At 41.2% G+C, this 18164-nt stretch overlaps 2 protein-coding genes across 2 annotated transcripts; one reads left to right on the forward strand and one right to left on the reverse strand.

The window, feature by feature from the left end:
• Window positions 1-2205: 2205 nt before the first annotated feature.
• ppid (peptidylprolyl isomerase D) lies at window positions 2206-7278 on the forward strand. The gene is made up of 10 exons (XM_076102966.1): window positions 2206-2372; window positions 3061-3201; window positions 3660-3766; window positions 4003-4191; window positions 4300-4422; window positions 4766-4872; window positions 5240-5381; window positions 5667-5753; window positions 5942-5984; window positions 6695-7278. The coding sequence occupies exons 1-10, from the start codon at window positions 2288-2290 to the stop codon at window positions 6781-6783; spliced, it is 1113 nt and encodes a 370-aa protein (XP_075959081.1). The 5' UTR covers window positions 2206-2287; the 3' UTR covers window positions 6784-7278.
• Window positions 7182-16814, reverse strand: etfdh (electron transfer flavoprotein dehydrogenase). Its single transcript, XM_076102965.1, has 13 exons — window positions 16587-16814; window positions 15699-15857; window positions 15249-15478; window positions 14644-14725; window positions 14096-14214; window positions 13572-13649; window positions 12947-13093; window positions 12649-12789; window positions 11761-11904; window positions 10694-10862; window positions 9750-9932; window positions 8707-8928; window positions 7182-7845 (listed from the first exon to the last, which is right to left on the reverse strand). The coding sequence occupies exons 1-13, from the start codon at window positions 16615-16617 to the stop codon at window positions 7682-7684; spliced, it is 1869 nt and encodes a 622-aa protein (XP_075959080.1). The 5' UTR covers window positions 16618-16814; the 3' UTR covers window positions 7182-7681.
• Between the last annotated feature and the right edge of the window lie 1350 nt (window positions 16815-18164).

Consider the following 18164-nt stretch of genomic DNA (forward strand, 5'->3'; position numbering starts at 1 on the left):
AGTCAGAATAAGGTGAGAGGTAGTTGGCTTCTTAGGATGGATCACTGAACGGGCCTACTGGACGTAAAGGCCTCTGGACCAGAGCCGCTGTATGTATCGACTGTTAGCATTTGTTGTTGGAAAGACAATCAAACCACGACAAAGAAATTCAAAACAACCACAACGAGCCACAAAATGACCACAGAGAGATACAGAAAACCACCACAAAGAGACAAAAAATGAAGAGGTCACTGTCAAAAATGGTTCAATTCGAGCCCCTTAAATTAGAAAATGATTGTCCTTTTTATCAAAACTGCACATATTTGTAAAACTGTAATAACTTACATTTTTTTTCCTGATTTTAATCACATCCTTTAAAACTAAAAATAATGAGTTTCTTTCAAATAATAGCACTTTGAGAACAAATGAAAATCCATTAGCTCCCAGTTATTCTTATAATAATTTCAGACTAATAACTTTTGGATATGTGTGAGGCATTATTACGACATCAACTAAATGACACGTTGAAAGGTGACTATTTAATATCTGAGAGAACATCAAAGAAATGAAAAATAACACACCCTGTAGTTACACATGTAGGTAATTGATGTCCGAATCCGGCCTCATTCATTTCTTTCACCGCCTCTATTTGTTTCCTCCCAGAAAGAACATGACGGATGACTCACTCCGAGACAACACCAAGTTTCACCGACGCAGTCAGAGCTAACAGCAGATGGCATTCTGCTACCCACGGCGGCTGGATGACCCGACTGTTAACGAGATCTGTCGAGTTTGATTAAACATCTTTTAATCTCTGTAACGTGATGACTTTTCAACACGTCATTTTTCACACCTTTCATCCTGAATGATTCAGGAAAAATTCACATGTTCGTTGTTTTTTTTAAATATCAAGTTTACACTCCGAATGTTTTCTTGCACGATCCTATACCTGTGAAAGTTCATGTTCAGTTCTGTTAGACTTATTGAAATTCACAAGGAGCATATGAGCACATCTGAAAATGTAAACTGGGCGAACAAGAGGTTGTATTGTGTCTTTGTCAAAGTTTTCACAATCTGCTAGAAACAGTGTAACATATCGCTTCAAAAATAACAGCGATAACCAAGTTGTTTTTGTGTGTCAGAGGTCCCTCTCCCCACTCACAGCATCATGGATAAAGACTTTTAATTCCTGTACGAGAAGCGCCTGGTAATCCATCCCCGCAGCTAAAGCAACCATATCCATATATGTCTGGTGTAGATAACAGTACAACATATTTACCACAAGAGACACCACCAATTTCCATGTAAAGGGCAACACAGACATCCATTTCTCGAGGTCAGATGGCAATACCATCTCTAAAATAGGCTGGTCTCAATCTGACACCCGCCTGAGGGCATGTTGTGATTAAATTTCGTCGAGACAGAACATTATTTGCGTTTTTTTAGTCTGAGTCTGAGTCAAGAACATCTCGCCGTCAACAAAGCAACGTCCATTTGGGCCCATCATCGCCTGTTGAACATGTCTATGCAGGACTAGATCAACACAAGAGTTTTTTTCTCCTGTTTTAATCATCAAGGCATGAGGAAGAGGTAATCATTTAAAGTTTACAAGTATTAGAAGAGCATAGACTAAAGAAAGACATTTTATTTTGTGCTTTTCTAGCCTGCTATACCCATCAGATCTGTAGAGTTTGCGGCATGACAAATCTTTAGAATAGCTTTAGAGGAAGAACTTCATCGAGTTTACTTACCACCTGCACCTGGATGTAAACTCATATTGAAAATTAGACTTTCATATCTTTTGACTCATAACGTGTTGTAAAGTACTTTTATTTGTCAAGTATTAGCTGGATTAGCAAAACACGTTTTTTATGCTTGATTATGTAACCCGCTATTACACGACCTAACTGTAATAGAGTAATTCATCGATTTCACACAAAATATTTTTAAATGTGAATTCTATTGAGCATGACCGGAAGTTCTGTGGAAGAGCACAGTCGCACACGAGATTACGCATAAGGGCATAATGCTGTGCAAGGGACATTTTGGGATAAATTATGAATTATGTTTGTTTTCGTCGTTCTAGGTTTGCAAGCCAAACAAACGATTATTCATTGATTTATTTCGTCTCTTCATAACACTTAATGCATTCTCAACCAACATACCAGTTTTATTTTGAAATCTTCCTACCGGAAGTGATTGAGTCCATCCTCAGTTTAACCTGCTCCTGTAGCGACGTTACACCGGCTGGGATTAGCTAACGTTAGGTTAGCCGAAACAAGTGTCTGAAATCCGCCCTGTCCTTAAAATGTCGAACCCAATACCGTCTGACAAGCCTTCAAACCCCGAAAACCCTCGTGTCTTCTTCGATGTAGACATTGGCGGTGAAACAGGTCAGGACATTTTGATTTTAAATGTCAGTTAGCATCAGTTTAACCGTTAACGTTAGCCCCTGTTTAGCTTAGCACAATTCTGGCTCGTAATGGTGACTTTGTACAAAGTGATTAATTCATGCTAGTTAGCTGCTAGAGGAGTTAACGTTGCACCTTACAAATAAAGCCAGTCTGTAACATATCGATGTGAGTATCTCGCTGGTGTAGAACGTGAGCTAACTGCTAGCTTTACTGTTCGATAAACGGTTACAGAGCGCGTGAGAGTGCATTAACCACGTGTGGTTGTGTTGTCTACAATGACTTGTTAGTTTAGTGGACGTTAGCTATCCCCGCGCTTAGCTTTGCTGTTATACCAGTGTAACACAGCGTTTATAACCATTGTAGTTAGTGATAATTAATCATGAGTAGGCAGAAGCTGAACATTAGCTAACAAGTGGCTTATTGATGATTTAACTGTCTGCAGCTAATAACTTGGAAATACAACAAAGACATATTTTACTGTAGCCTGACGAGGCCGATTTTAAATATCTTAATATCCTGCAATACGTTATCTTGTTTTTCTAGTAAATATACCGGTAATGTAACTATAATGATTTGTTCTATATAAACCACTAACTTGCTCCTGACTCTACTGTAGGTTGTCAGTAAAGTTACACTGACTTGACCTTTTTTCTTCTTCTGTCCACAGCTGGCCGGATAGTTCTGGAGCTGTTTGCTGACATCACCCCCAAAACTGCTGAAAACTTCCGGGCGCTCTGCACCGGAGAGAAAGGCACCGGCAAATCCACTGGGAAACCGCTGCACTTCAAAGGATGCCCGTTCCACAGAAGTAAAAAAGCTTCTCCACCGTCTGCATTATAAAGGGACATTTTAGTTTGAAATGACAGACTTGGAAGTTTTAGTACACAAGAAGTGGCTAAAAGGACATCCAATGCAGTGAGCTGTTTGGAGAATATCTAGTTACTTACTTGCTGAACTCACCCAAATAATCTATTTCAGGTGTCAATTAACCAAAATCCATAACAAGTAAAACTGCATACATGGCCACATTTGATAAAGGTTGAGTTGGGGAAAACAAATGACACAAAATGGACGTTTTAACCGACGGGTAGATGCTGAATAATGTAATATTATGTTATTTATTAATGCTTTTATTCAATCATTAGACAGTATAGTATGTAAAATCTTCAGTAACTATTTGAACAGGCTCCGTCTATTTCCTTTTTAAATGAGGAAGCTTCAGTCTGGTTTACCTGTAATGTAATTTGTACATTTTTTCTTTTGCAGTCATCAAGAAGTTTATGATCCAAGGAGGTGACTTCTCCAACCATAATGGCACCGGGGGGGAGAGCATCTATGGGGAGAAGTTTGAGGATGAGAACTTCCACTACAAGGTAAACTACTGAACATCAGAACCCATATTATCTCGGTCCAACGACAGAAGGTCTACACTACTGCCAAGGTTCTCCATCACTGTCGTTATTTCTAGCTATAACAAGGAGACTAAGGCCTTCTGGACTCTTGTTTCTGAAAAACAGAAATAACCGCATATCTCTCTGTTTCCTGTGTTCTGTGTGTTAGCAGTGCCACATTGTGTCTGTTGTTATAATGATGTTCCTTCTCTATGTAGCACGACAAAGTGGGTCTGCTAAGCATGGCCAATGCCGGGCCGAACACCAACGGCTCCCAGTTCTTCATCACCACCGTCCCCACTCCACACTTAGACGGCAAGCATGTCGTCTTTGGACAAGTGTTGAAAGGGTTGGGAATCATGAAGATGCTGGAGGCCATCGACACCAACGAGGACGTCCCTGTAAAGGTAAATAAATAATACATTTACCCGTAATATCACGTGTTTTACCACCATGGTGTTACTTCCAGATGCTCTGTTGTCCTCTTTATTTGATTTGAATGTCTACCTTTGCAGTCATGCCTCATATCAGACTGTGGTGAGCACAAGGACGAGGACAGCTGGAGCGCTGGACCAAGCGATGGGACCGGAGACACCCACCCAGACTTCCCCGAGGACTCCGATGTCGACTTTAAAGATGTGAGTACCGGTGAGGTCTTTGATCCTCAAGGACGCGGGGGAACTTTGTAAGATAGCATCAGATAGCTCTAAGCTGGACAACTCTGGCTTTCTTGTCTCATCCAAAACAGAGAAGATCAATATCGAGATCCACGACGTGTTGAGCATAACAAACACTGGAAACATGGCAACACTGCTACGAAATAAATTCAAGGGCTTGTCACCAAAATGAGGGACGATAGATTTTAGGCATTTTGAGTGTGCTCAGTTTCGATTGTCCCTCAAAGTAAAGTGGTTTAGATCGTCGGACTAATCGCTTTGTTTACAGCCGGTCTGATCCTGTTTGTTGCCTTTTTGCTTTCAGGTTGACAAAGTTCTGTCTGTCGCTGAGGACGTGAAGAATGCTGGAAACAGTCTGTTTAAGAATCAAGACTGGAAAGCTGCAGTCAGCAAATATAGCAAAGCCCTCAGGTAACTGTGTGTGTGTGTGTGTGTGTGTGTGTGTGTGTGTGTGTGTGTGTGTGTGTGTGTGTGTGTGTGTGTGTGTGTGTGTGTGTGTGTGTGTGTGTGTGTTCCAGTGACAATTTGAAAGGCACGTGTTCAGCAACCCTTGCAAAGGAAATCAAATCCTCAGATAATCTACCAACATTTTAGAAATATTCTATAAATAAATACTGAAATGAACTGCTGTGGTGTATGAGCCTCATCCTCAGACATGTAGTTTATTCTCAGGGCAATCTCATAAAAAGCCCAAAACCAAGAAAGCTTTGAACCCAACAGGCAACAAACTGCTCCTGGTCTGTCACCAACAATGAGCGTGAATGTTTTACCCGTGCAGGTACTTGGAGGTGAGTGGAGAGCTGCTGGAGGAGGAGGCGCAGCAGAAGCTGGAGCCCGCGGCGCTCAGCTGCTTCCTCAACACGGCAGCATGTCACCTGAAGATGGAGCTGTGGCAGGATGCTCTGGACAGCTGCAACGAGGTACGTCTGTCAGTGGTGGGGTGGGGGGGTGGGTGGGGTCGGACTATTTATTAAAGCAAATAAGAGAATTTTACGTTACTGGTAGTATACATTATGCCTCGTACTTACAAGTCAATTTCACAGAAATATGATTTATATGCAAATAAAGTGTCGGTTCCTACCTCGTATATATGTTAAATATGAGGATTGCTTAAAAGTAAAGTCACAAATGAATATCTCCAACTGTAATAAGACTATGAGGGAGGACATAATGTGATTTGTGACGTTTCTCTGTCGTGTCTACAGGCTCTAGGGCTGAACCAAGCCAACACTAAGGCCCTGTTCCGGAGGGGCCAGGCCTGGCAGGGGTTAAAGGAGAACGGCAAAGCATTGGTAACATCCACACGCGCACCTCTATATACTGCACAACACAGCCATTCAAAATGTACATCATTGTCTGTATATCTGGTTTTAAACAGTATTGTTAGCACCGACAGATAATGTGCTGTAATAACAGTGCTTATGTATTTATGACCTGGTAGATCTGCTTCACTCACCGAATGCTTTTCTGCACTTTTCAGGTCGATCTGAAGAAAGCTCAGGGAATAGCTCCAGAAGACAAAGGTGGGGAATTTGTCCTGAACATATTCTCTTTGTTCAGCCGTAGAATGCTGCAAATATTTCCCCTTCTGTTTAACATCGCATGCATATTCACATGTATTATTCAAACTTATTATGCGAGCTCATGAAGAGAAATAGTCCACGGCTGCAGGAAGACGTCCTGTTGTCTCCGTTTGTTGTTTCTCCTAATTGAACTTTATTGGGGGAAATGAGTAATTGTGTTCTCTATGAGCAGCATGATACCAAAAAAAAATCATCTACAGACTGATGAAGAATTAAATCTCTAAGGATATAGAACAAAGCACATTAACTTCGTAAACTGACATTCAACACTGCTGTACAGCCAACCTCAGCTACCAGCGGGGCGAATCTGATGGAACCGACCTAAAAGATTATTACAGTTTCTGTCCCAATTTGTTAAAGAACGGACACTTTATCAGAAACTAGTAACTCTTGTATTTAATCACGCTGCAAATCTGGAGCTCTGCATGTTGATAGTGTTGCAGTCCTATATTTGAGTTATTTTAAGCAGCAGTTCATTGGCTGCTCGCTCGGAGATAAGAGCGATCACTGCGCGTCACGCTCTGCCTTCAGGAGGCGGATGTCTGCTAAGTGAAGCAGACGCGTGTTACAAAGCGGTGTTTGAAGTCTGCAAGTGAAACGCAGACACGATCCACTTGTTGAGCTAATTCACAGTGTTTTTCTATCGACAGCGATCAGCAACGAGATGAAGAGGGTTCAGCTGAAGATCCAGGAGGAGAAGGAGAAAGAAAAGAAAATCTATGCCAAAATGTTTGCATGAACGTCTGGCGCGGCGATGCAATGATTCCTTGTTAGTACCGTTGATCAATGTCTGAAGTCATCTCTACGTGTGCCGCTGTCAGCAGGTGAAAACGTACAGCAGGTCATGTGTTCAAGCGGGCACACCTCTCACTGTTTGTGTTGTTTTAAGGGAATAACTGTCGTAAGCTTTGACCTGTCTTTATTCTGACAAGCGCCTTCACTGTAATGAATATTTTGAGTTAGTCTGATGCATGGCTAACTCCACTGCTCCTCGCTCTGGGGCTTTGAAGTAGTTGAGCAAAGCAAAACGTTGTGTGTGTGTGTGTTGTATCGTTTCATTGTAGGGATTTTGATACCGCATACAGTACATCTGTTTTTATTTGTTTTTTTTTACAGAAGTCAATAAAACCAAAAGGATAACCTTCAAGAGTTCTTTATTCATTAATTATTTTATGTACAATGTGTGGATGAAATGCTGTCCAAACATCTGGAATAAATGCTGATATAAACCTTTGTTTGAGAACTGTTCTTTTACAGAAACATTTTGAAGGAAATATATTAACTATTACAGTTGATTAAGTACTTCCTCACAACAAATGGAAGCCACTTTATTTTTAAACTACTTTAAATGCCCTTAATGTGGACTTTAATGAGTAATGCAAACAATGGAACTTGTGACTTCTAGCTTCAGTTTCATATGGTCCTGTATTTAACAAGGGTTTCACTGCTGTGCCTCATTTTAAACTGCCACTGTATAACGTAAGAACACATTTCTATGAATCAATTCCTAATATCTTTGCTTTTTGGAGATTTGATTTGCCATACTCTCAAAAAACACCTAAAGTTTTCTGTACCGCAACCCTGAGTGGTCGACACGTCACAGTTCTCTTTCTAGAGATTAAAAAAAAACTAGATGTTCACATTCCATTGTAGGCCGGCCCGCCGCCGCCTTCGGGCACGACCCAGTTGATGTTCTGGCTCGGGTCCTTGATGTCGCAGGTCTTACAGTGGACACAGTTCTGAGCGTTGATCTGCAACCTCATCCCGTCTCCAGTCTCCAGCGGAACGTACTCGTACACACCTGGGAGGAAACGAAGGCTGTGAAATATTTCTATTAATTTTGATTCACAGTTTGTCTTCTGATCAAAAGTTCAGCAAAAAAGGAGAAATTAAGTGAGAGATCTCATATGTGAGATTTTTTAGCACTGTATTGCCTATTGCAGAGTTGTTTGCATTTTATGTGATATGCTATATATATATATATAATATATATATATTATGTGATATATTGCGATATCAATTTTTTTGAACAAAGGATTATAAACCATTCTTTCTTCAAGATTCTAGTGATTTTATTTTGAAATACTTGCCATTTTCTGCCAGAAATATTATTGAGGAAAAATAACAGCGTTAACCGCAATGCATTTTGCTTTAAAGCTGAGAAGTTGACATGACTAAAGTTGTACAAAAGCTATTAAAAACCATCCGTTGGAGACGTTCTAGAAATGAGGTAAATTAGAACAGGCGTGAGAAACTGTGACCCTCTTCTTTAGACTCTAAAGGTTACATCATCCAACGTTTAGATGATGTAACAGGGTCCAGGGCTAAACTACATGCTGCTTTTTAGACACAGACCTAAAGATTTCTGTTGACTCATGCCAGCCAACAATGCCGAGCCCATAACTAATTATACATTTAAATGTAAACAATGAGTGCTCTCATTAAGACTTAGCTGTGGTCAGCTTTGCTTGGAGTGAAAACACAACCTCCTTGACCATCTGATTGACCTCAAAGCACAAGGTTTGATGAGTGTATTGAAATACCAGAAGACATGCTATAAAGTGAGCTATATTTGTTATCGAGATATGAAATGACCTATATCATAGAGTCTAAAAGATGCATGTGGGTTCAGCTGGACATATTGTAATATTACAGTAGGTACCTGCGGGGCAGAAGCGCTGCTCGGGTCCGTCGTATATGGCCAGGTTCCTGTCCACTGGGACGCTGTCGTTCTTCAGGGTCAGGTGGGCGGGCTGGTCCCCCTCGTGGTTGGTGCCGCTCAGAGCCACAGAAGACAGCAGGTCAAAGCTCAGCTTGCCGTCGGGCTTCGGGTATTCAATGGGCGTGCACTCTTTAGCCGGTTTCAGCTGGTCTGCATCGAGGCCTGACACAGATCGAGCACAGACGATTACGAAATGTTGATTTACTCTGCTGAGATAACGCGACCTCATACTTCACCTAAAGAATAAAAAAAGCACACGAGCATTGTGCTGTGCTGCTGATCTGCAGCTGCACGACTAACCGCATTTAAAGCTCCACTGCTCCACCGTACATGAAATGTTCTTTATACGATCAGCAAAGCTCACCCCACTGAAGTAAAGCCAGGCTCTCTTTGCAATGACAGATTGGAAATCACATTTCAGGATAAAAATAAACCATCTTCCTACGTCATTTTAGACTTTTTTCGCCATCCCATTATTAGATTATTAATCAAGCCAAAAACCTCGTTTCTTCCTCCCCTGTCCTGTTGCTGTCATTATCAACTTTAGCTGAAGTGTTTGAGCCATAATGTAGTTTTTCGTTTATCTAAAACATAAAGTGAATACACACACATGCAGTTCTGACACTGAACACAGGGGGGAGCATAAATGTAGGAAGTGCATTTAGCGAAAATGAAGAGAATGAGACCTGAGCAACAGGAAGTAGTCCTGATATGAAGCACGCAGCCCAGAGCATGACACTGCTTCATTGAAAAAAATATATATAGATATTTCTTAAACTACATTTAAGGTTCGTGTTTTAGGTCAACAACATTGCACGTTAGTTAGTCGCAGTTACCCTGCTTTGTCTACAATCCATCTCCCTTTGTTGCTTCTGTTAGGCTGCACCAATAGAGAGATCAGCTCAATAATAAAACGTAATAATATAATACTTAATAATAATAATAATACTTGAGTCAACAGCAAGCTGCACAATGGTTCTCACCACAGTGTTTGAGCGTCCACGGCTCTTTCCCTCTGAAGATCCAGTAGAAGACTCCGGTGTAGGCCATGCCACCGTACAGGCCAAAGTAATTGTGGAAGGACGGCCGGATGTTTCTCACTGCGCGCAGCTCTTTCCACACCCACGAATCCTTCAGAGTCTCAGCATACTCGGGCGCATGGAGGCCTGGGAGGATGTAAAAAAATAAATAATAATAAATTGAAGGATTGTAATTTCCTTTCTGGTGTCATGTTTACTTTTCTGTACATTTATAGCATTTCACGGGTAAGTGGACTCTCCTCATCAACCAGGACAGTTTGTGCTGAAACACTGCTTCTGCTGTCATTTTTGAGACGCTTTAAATTCGATCCACCTCAAAAAAAACAACCTTTGAGCAGTGGCAGAAGTTTCGGAGACAGATCACTACAAACTATCTGCGCAGCATAATGCGACTAGGAGTGAAAAAAAGTCATTTGGGCTAACGAACCCTTTAAGAACTTAACATTTGTTGGTTTCTATTTTCACAACGCACCATTTGGATTTTAAAAGTCCATTCCTATTTCGTCTTTGTGCTCCAGAGGAACAACAACATGAAGTAAAACCTTCATGAAAAATGATTCAGTGAATAAGTCAGCACAGTGCTACAGAGATGGATCATAGATCATTATGTTTGGATTCTTGACAGTTTGCTAAGGTTGCATTGAAAACTCATATTAAAGAGTGTATTGCCTGACCTTTTACAGCTGGAAAATGTTGCTATGTTATGAGCCGGCCTCATTGCAGTGTTTGCTCTTCTGTAACCTCAGAGTTAATATCATTTCCCCCCCATGAGGTGTTGCATATAGCTAACCTTTACAAGCTGTGAGCCATAAGGGAGTACCTGGAAGGAAACACAAACAGCTACCGGTGCTGCTATCAGGACCGCCTATGGGTCTTAAACTCCGTACCCTTCGTCTCTGAATCCAGGCTCTCTGCTGTGACTTTGGGGAAAATGGCCTCAGCAGCCAGCATGCCGCTCTTCATGGCTGTGTGGGTGCCTTTGATCTTTGGGACGTTCATGAAACCAGGGCTGCATCCTATCAGCAGCCCTCCGGGGAACGTCAGCTTTGGGATGGACTGGAGAGAAGGAGGAGGAGCGAGTTCATGCACATTTATTTTTTTTTTCACATTCATGTTTAATGTGAGAGCAAATATGTCATCAGCGTATCCATCATTTTACTGGATACTATCAGCCACAAAGCAATTAGTGAATGTGCAATCATGAGACTTTATTTATATCCAGTCATCCATTTTCTGCAGAGTGTCCCGGTGGAGGTCGCAGTGGAAGGAGTTTGATGAAGGTAGCCCAGACATCCTCCCCCTAAGCCGGGTGGGATGTATGATCGCTCAAGGCTGTTTGGGGTCAGCTGCTGGCTCGCTTCCCAGTTGGACTCTAGAAATCCTCCACCGGGAGGAAACCATCCTCAACGGACCTTTTCAATGTGGATGAGCAGCGGCTGTGCTTACTCTTATATTCTTATTTACAAATACATGGAAACTTTTTTTATTATTAGTAAAGCTCTAAAACTACCCCAAAACAGACGTTCTATAGTATTACAACATCTCACTGCAATAAGTTGCCTTCATTTAGTATTTCACAATGCAGCCCTCATCCATAGTTCTAATAATGACACTTTGTAAAACGATGGCACCTCAAGTGGTATCGGGTAAACTTTTATTAAGTATGAAACAGTCCATATTACTTGGCTAATTAGTGAAGAAATATTTTTAATTTATCCATATTTGTAATCTAATCTAAAATCTTTGCCCAATAAGAGTGATATTGCATATCTGAAGGATCAGAGGACGTTATCTATCCTCGCCTTAAAACTGTCACGGATCAAATAGTCAGAATAGAATCAGACCGACTGAGGACGCAGCAGAAACCAACACACATTAGTGAACTCAAACTAACCGCTTCTAAGACGCACAAACAAGTGTCTTTGTTGACGGTGTATGTAAGTGAGACACATACCTGAAGCCCTCCCTCGTTCAGCGCCCTGGCTCCATATGCGATCCTGGTGCCTCCCTCCAGCGTGGCAGCTACGAAGGGATGATGCTTCCAGCGCTGGAACTCCCTGAAGGGGCTCAGGTAAGGGTTGCTGTAGTCAAGACCCACCTGGAGCGGAAAAAGCATGGCCAGTTTAATGAGTCATTTAAAAAAAGAAAAGAATAAAGTATAACAAGTAAAAAATAAAGTGGGAAAAGGTAGGGTGTTTGATTATGTTCTGAAGCTACTGTGGCTTAAAATACTTTGAATGTTGTGAGTTTTTCCATATTGTCTTTGTTGCATTTGTGCCATCAATCTAGAACACGCTTTAGGCTCCCGGTGTCGACACTACAAAGTACGGCTTTGTATCCTTAAAGGATATCAGTATCCTTAAAAGTTAACACCTTTAATTAAACCCAAAGACGCGTGCTGCAGCGCTATGCTGTTCATCTCAGCTGAAATTGGGAGACATTTGTGGCTATGTCCTTCCCAAGTCATGGCCTTCCTTTTGCAGTATTTCATTAAACAGATGCTTCAAGGCATTTAAGCAAAGCTTTGTGTTGTTTGTTATTCTACATTTTGCAGCAAATGTATATCGGTTCCAAATATCGGGGATTGGTCTCCTCGATCACTAACACATCCATGTGTGCAGAATGGCAGAGATATGAATAAGAATATTTAAATATATTCCCAGTATACATGTCACAGTGAAATATTGAGTTATGTTTATCTTTCCTCTGCAGGATAAATAATATATCGTGATAATGCAGACTATTTACTTAGAAGCTCAAGCCGCAGTTATTCGCTGCCTGCATGACAATCAGCTGTCACATCTGTTGGTATCGTTAACAGAATGTATACGAAGCCACTCACCACGAAGCCCAACGCCACCAGCGGCTCTCCCTCATTCAGGTGGTACAGGAAGGATCCTCCATACGTGTGTCTGTTCAGGGGCCAGCCCACAGAATGCTCCGCTCTGCCCGGCCTCCACTTCTTCTCATCGACCGCCCACACCTAAAAAAAACATCACCGCAACGACTTTTAACAATCACCTCACGATGGATTTTACTCATTAGGAATCATCAGTCAAACCGGCTTTAGGGGAAATTCAATTTAGGCCACAACCAGAGTGACCAACAGCAGCTTAATGTGAGCAGTCCATGTTATTTACCTCCTTGAGGCCAATGGCGTAGGTCTGCGGTTCACAGTTCTCCCGCAGGTTGAATTGCTTGTAAAGCTGCTTGGCCAAGTGGCCGTGGCAGCCCTCTCCAAACAACGTGACTTTAGCGTGGAGCTCCATTCCTCTCTCAAAAACATCCTGAAGCAAGAGAGGAGCGGTAATAGTAAGAGTTAGGCTAGTAGGATAGCAGGCGGTTATGTAGAGGAAAACAACAATTGGTGTAATCAGACAGAAAGGAAAAACATAAACTTTTATACTTTATTATGCATGTTGCGTCACAACAAGTGCTTGTGCTCCTGTTGGTTTATTTCGCCTTCATAATCTTTCAAAGTGCCGGATGTAGACAAGCTATTTGTGTGCATAGAGTGGTGCAGGAATGGTGTATTTTTTGTAGGCCAGACCCGGACGTCGCACTGGTTCCCCCGACAAAAGGCCGATGGGACTTTTCCATTGGATTCTGGATTATTGCACAAAATAAGATCTCATTTCTGAGTTTTAGGACTCATTCCTGTACCGCTGTATATTGTAAAGAAGGGCCTGTATTTATAATTTTCATTGATGACAAACAAACTACAGCTGGACAGAGTTATGAATTTGTTTTTTCACTGCACAATACCTTCGGTGAGCCATCTTTGCCGATGCCTACGTCATTGGTGGCAATTCCCTTTACACTTCCATCTTCGTGAAACAAAACCTTGACAAAAATAATACAGAAAAAGGATTAAAGCTGTAAACAAATGTTTAATTTGAATGATTGAACAAGCGCAAACAGAGGCACCGATTACTGGATTAGATACTCTTTTACTTAACAATATCCATGTCTACCAATACAGGTAAAACTATTAATCAGCCACTAACAACTGACCCAATGAATTGATTAGGCAGTAAAAAATAAAGAATGTATGTACGTCTATAAATGAGTTTAGCCCAGGATGAAAATGAAATAATTGGCAGTTAAAGTTAGTTTATCGAAAACAATAAAGGTTTTATTTTTAAATCAGGCCAATGGCGAGATACTGACTTAATGGACAAATAATCTACACAATTCTGAGAAAAAGACAAACACTTTAAATAAATGATAAAAAAAATATTTTGCATTGCATGCAAATTGTCATAAAATAAATGTAAAGGCGTTCTCACCTCAGCTGCAGCATAACCAGGGTACAGCTCCACTCCCAGCTCCTCGGCCTGCTCCCCCAGCCAGCGCACAAAGTTCCCCAACCTCACGATGTAGTTACCGTGGTTTCCCATAGGCAGACCTAAAGACGACGAGGAAAAACATCAGTACAAACCCACAAACCACAGTCCTACCAAGCGCTAGGGTTCCCACCTTTTTGTGAAGATACAATTCTTTTGGTAGCAAGTCTCCAAAATGCATTTTTATTGGGAAGAATGTAGCATCGTTCTCTCACTTTTATCTGAGGATACAATATGTCTGCTCACTCCACACATCACTTAACTTCTGTGATGCAGCAGCTTTCTTGTTTTTGTTGCTGTTTTTAAATCCTCTACACTCTCACCGGTTTCTTTTTTCCCCAATGGTAAATAACAGTAATATTTACACAATGCCATTCTGATGTCTTGTATCAACACCACACCCTGTTGACGCGTGTGCCCTCGTCAGAACAATGGTGTGGAATACAAAGAGAGATTTCTTTTGTATTGAAATAGAATAAAACGTCTTTTACCTGGCAAAATGGGGACAGGGATTCTGTGTTTCTCCGTTAAAATGCTGAACACATCTTCAGTCACTGGTGTGTTCAAAGGTGCCTGAGGTAAGAGCACAATGTGTGTTGTTGAGATTTTGACTTCATGTGGATTTGTGTGTATAACTACATGCATGTTCATATGATGAATGTTGATGAATAAATCTACTGTATTTCGGTGTAGAGCTGCAACAATGAATCAATTAATTGATTAGTTGTTAACTATTAAATCAATAAGCAACTTTTTTTTGATGATCGGTTTGAAAAAAAGTCAAAATTAATTTAAATGTCTTAGTTTCTTTACTCCTCTATGAAAATAAAACATTTGTCTCTTTCGAGTTGTGGACAAAACAAATACTTCTGAGGAAATCATCTTGGGCTTTGGGAAACATTGATTGACACTTTTCATCATTTTTTGATATTGTATAGATCAGACAACTTAGTTGCAGCCCTATTCCAGTGTGTAACGTACGTGTAGCAACAACAACATGGAGCCCTGATGTAACCATCTCTTATGGTATAAAGGTAGGACATCTTTACCAATCTATAGACCAAGCTCACAGAGAAATATTGAGTAAGTCACTCACCCCTCGTTCCTTCCAATCAGGAAAGAGTTCGTTGAGGGCACTGGGCTCCAGACAGGCTCCCGACAGGGTGTGTGCTCCAATCTGAGAGGCCTTCTCCACAAGGCACACTCGCAGCTCCTTCTCATGTTCATTGGCTAGCTGCTTCAGACGAATGGCTGCCGAAAGACCGGCAGGGCCCCCACCTACTATCACCACATCTGCCTCGTCGGCAAACCTCTCCATTTCGATGCCTGGGACAGGGCCATAAGAAAGACAATATTGAGGAACGAAAGAGGCACTGATTGAAAGCCTGTGTTGACATGACACAATGCAGATCGAGCTACAAAAAGATCAGTCCTCTCAAGGGCAGCCTAGATCTTAAAAATGGCCAGAAACCATCTTGAGTGTGGGTCCTTGCAGGTAACGTATAATTCTATCTAAAGAGTAACTTTATATAGTGCAGTGTCTTACCTTCCCATCTTGAATCTTTATCCCGAGAATGGATGGTGTAGTGTGTTGTGATGCGGGGTGTTGACACCGAAGAGCATGCCCGTCTGTTTAGCGTTGTGTAGAGCTGAGGGGCAGCATGCTCTATCTGAGCTGTCTTCAATGCCCTGATGCACCTGTGGGCTGCAAGGGAGAGAACAGATTGACAGTCAAGACCAGCTGGAACTGGTGGGCACACTATCTAGACAGTGTGCTCACTGGTTTAGTTTAGCCTGATCTGACAAAACGCAAATAACATACATTGAAATAATGACATAAATACAAGCATTACACGTTTTTGCATGTGCCACAATGCACCAAGGGTGCTTCTAAAAACACAACACCTCAACAAAAGCTATACAAGTACGTAGCTAGTGTAGTGACAATGCCAAGCAGCTGTCATAATAAGTTGCAGCGGTTAGCACCATGCTAGCTAGCTAGAGTTATGTGTGACCACAGCTAAGCTAAATTCAAAGTGCAAGGCTGCGACTAAACATCCTTCTCAGAAAGGAAAACACTTCAACATTCACTATAATTACAACTTAACAACACCAGTACATTTCCCAACACGTGTACATTGTACATGTAGCATAAACCAAGGACAAGGACGTTGTTTAGGTGACCTAACTAACTGTTATATGTTGGTTCAACTTTCACCTACATGTTAGCTTTGATGCTAACATAAACAGGCATGCTATACTGTTTGGCTAATGATAACGCATGCAACTGTAGAAAAGCCTTAAAACAACGCGCACAAATAACAAAAATATATGTTACGACGACTACACTGTCGGTAATAAAGTTAGTAAGGTTAGCTTCATCAAGTCTAGTACATGCAGTGCTTGCAATACGCTATCTAAGGAGCTGACGTACCTTTACTTGAATATCTGCTAGCTGGAAACATAATGTTTCAGCTCGTGTACGCTCACTAGACGCTTCTTCTTTATTCTTAATCAGCCGAAGTGAAGTTGTTGGTGTCCCTACTCCACTGCTCGTGGACAGCTTGTGTAACCCCTGCTGGAAAACAAACGTTGACAAAAGATACCTGACAAAATACGTCTCATAACACAGACGTTGGAGAGCGTCGTTAGCTGCGCGGAGGGGTAACTGCGCAAACGTAGATCTCTAAATTGTCACTGTCGTTCTGTGTTGATGGTACATCTGAGCTGGTAACGTGTAGGAATCGAGTATTTTATTGAGTCGTCTAGTGTGGACGTATAGACTTATGGGGTCCATAGTACCAAAATTATCAATTAAAAATACATTTTAAATACCCTACTATTTACCCGACAAAAGCCATTTATTATGTAATTAACGCGGTTTATGAATTTACTGGAAATTATATTGTTAGTTCTATGTCACAAGTGTTTGGGTGCAACGTTAACTATAAAGAAGGTTTCTGTGCAGGACAATTTAAGGCCGGAAATTCAGATTGACAGACATGCTGTAAGCATCATCATACCCTCCACACATTTCCAGGAATACTACCAAGGCCCTTGGTGTCCTAAAAGTCCTTCTTTGCTCTTTCACTTCTGGCAGGTCTGCATGTTATGGAAGCCCATTTCCGAAAGCAAAAAAAAAAAAAAAAGGTAACTAAACCCCCCCCTCCCCAAAAAAAGATTATTATTATTATTTTTTTTTTCAGGATTTTTTTTTTTGGGGGGGAAAAAGTAAAAAATAAATGCTATATAACGTCTAACATTTACAAAAGTCACCAGTAATAGTTACCTTGTGTATAATTGCATGCCGTTTTCATGGTAAGACTGGCGAGGGGATGAAGGGACCTGTGAGGACATCATCACTGAAGCGCATGCGCACTTCTTTTTTTAAAGTTTTTTCTGCCAGAAAAAAAAAAAAGAAGAAAATCCTGAAAAAAAACAACTTTAATCTTTTTTTGGGGAGGGGGGGGGATGGGCTTCCATCCAAATCCCCCCCCCCCCAAAAAAAAACAAAAAACTTTAATAATCTTTTTTGGCGCAGTTATGTGGTCTCTCCCCCTCTACTTTGTCTCGTAAGCTCAATGCCAGATAATCAAAATATCTGCTAACACTCTAACGCTCCACTGTTCTCTTTCAGCTACTAACTAGTGTTACAGCTATTTTTAGTTTGTGTAATTATTTCAAAAGCATTCAGTATTGATAAGCCCTGACATTACTGGTGTTTTTTATTGGTACTTTTTAATGTTTTGATGTAATTCATTATCACACTGCAGCGAGCATCTCATCTGCCCTCTCTACACACACAGAACTAAGTAATTTACAGAGGAGAGGCAGAGACACTGAAGTGAACCAGGTGAAGGGAAGATTATTGGAGTTAATGACAATAACACATTCGCGAGCCAATACTCTATCAATACATCTGTTCAACAAGCATGGACGTATAAATGGAAGGGAAACCCAATTCAATCGTCTCTGTCCACAGTCTCTCATCTACCGCCGCTTTGTTTAAACA

The sequence above is a fragment of the Anarhichas minor genome, unplaced genomic scaffold, assembly GCF_050575085.1.
Source record: "Anarhichas minor isolate MPS153535 unplaced genomic scaffold, ASM5057508v1 ptg000028l, whole genome shotgun sequence".
NCBI classification, from domain to species: domain Eukaryota; kingdom Metazoa; phylum Chordata; class Actinopteri; order Perciformes; family Anarhichadidae; genus Anarhichas; species Anarhichas minor.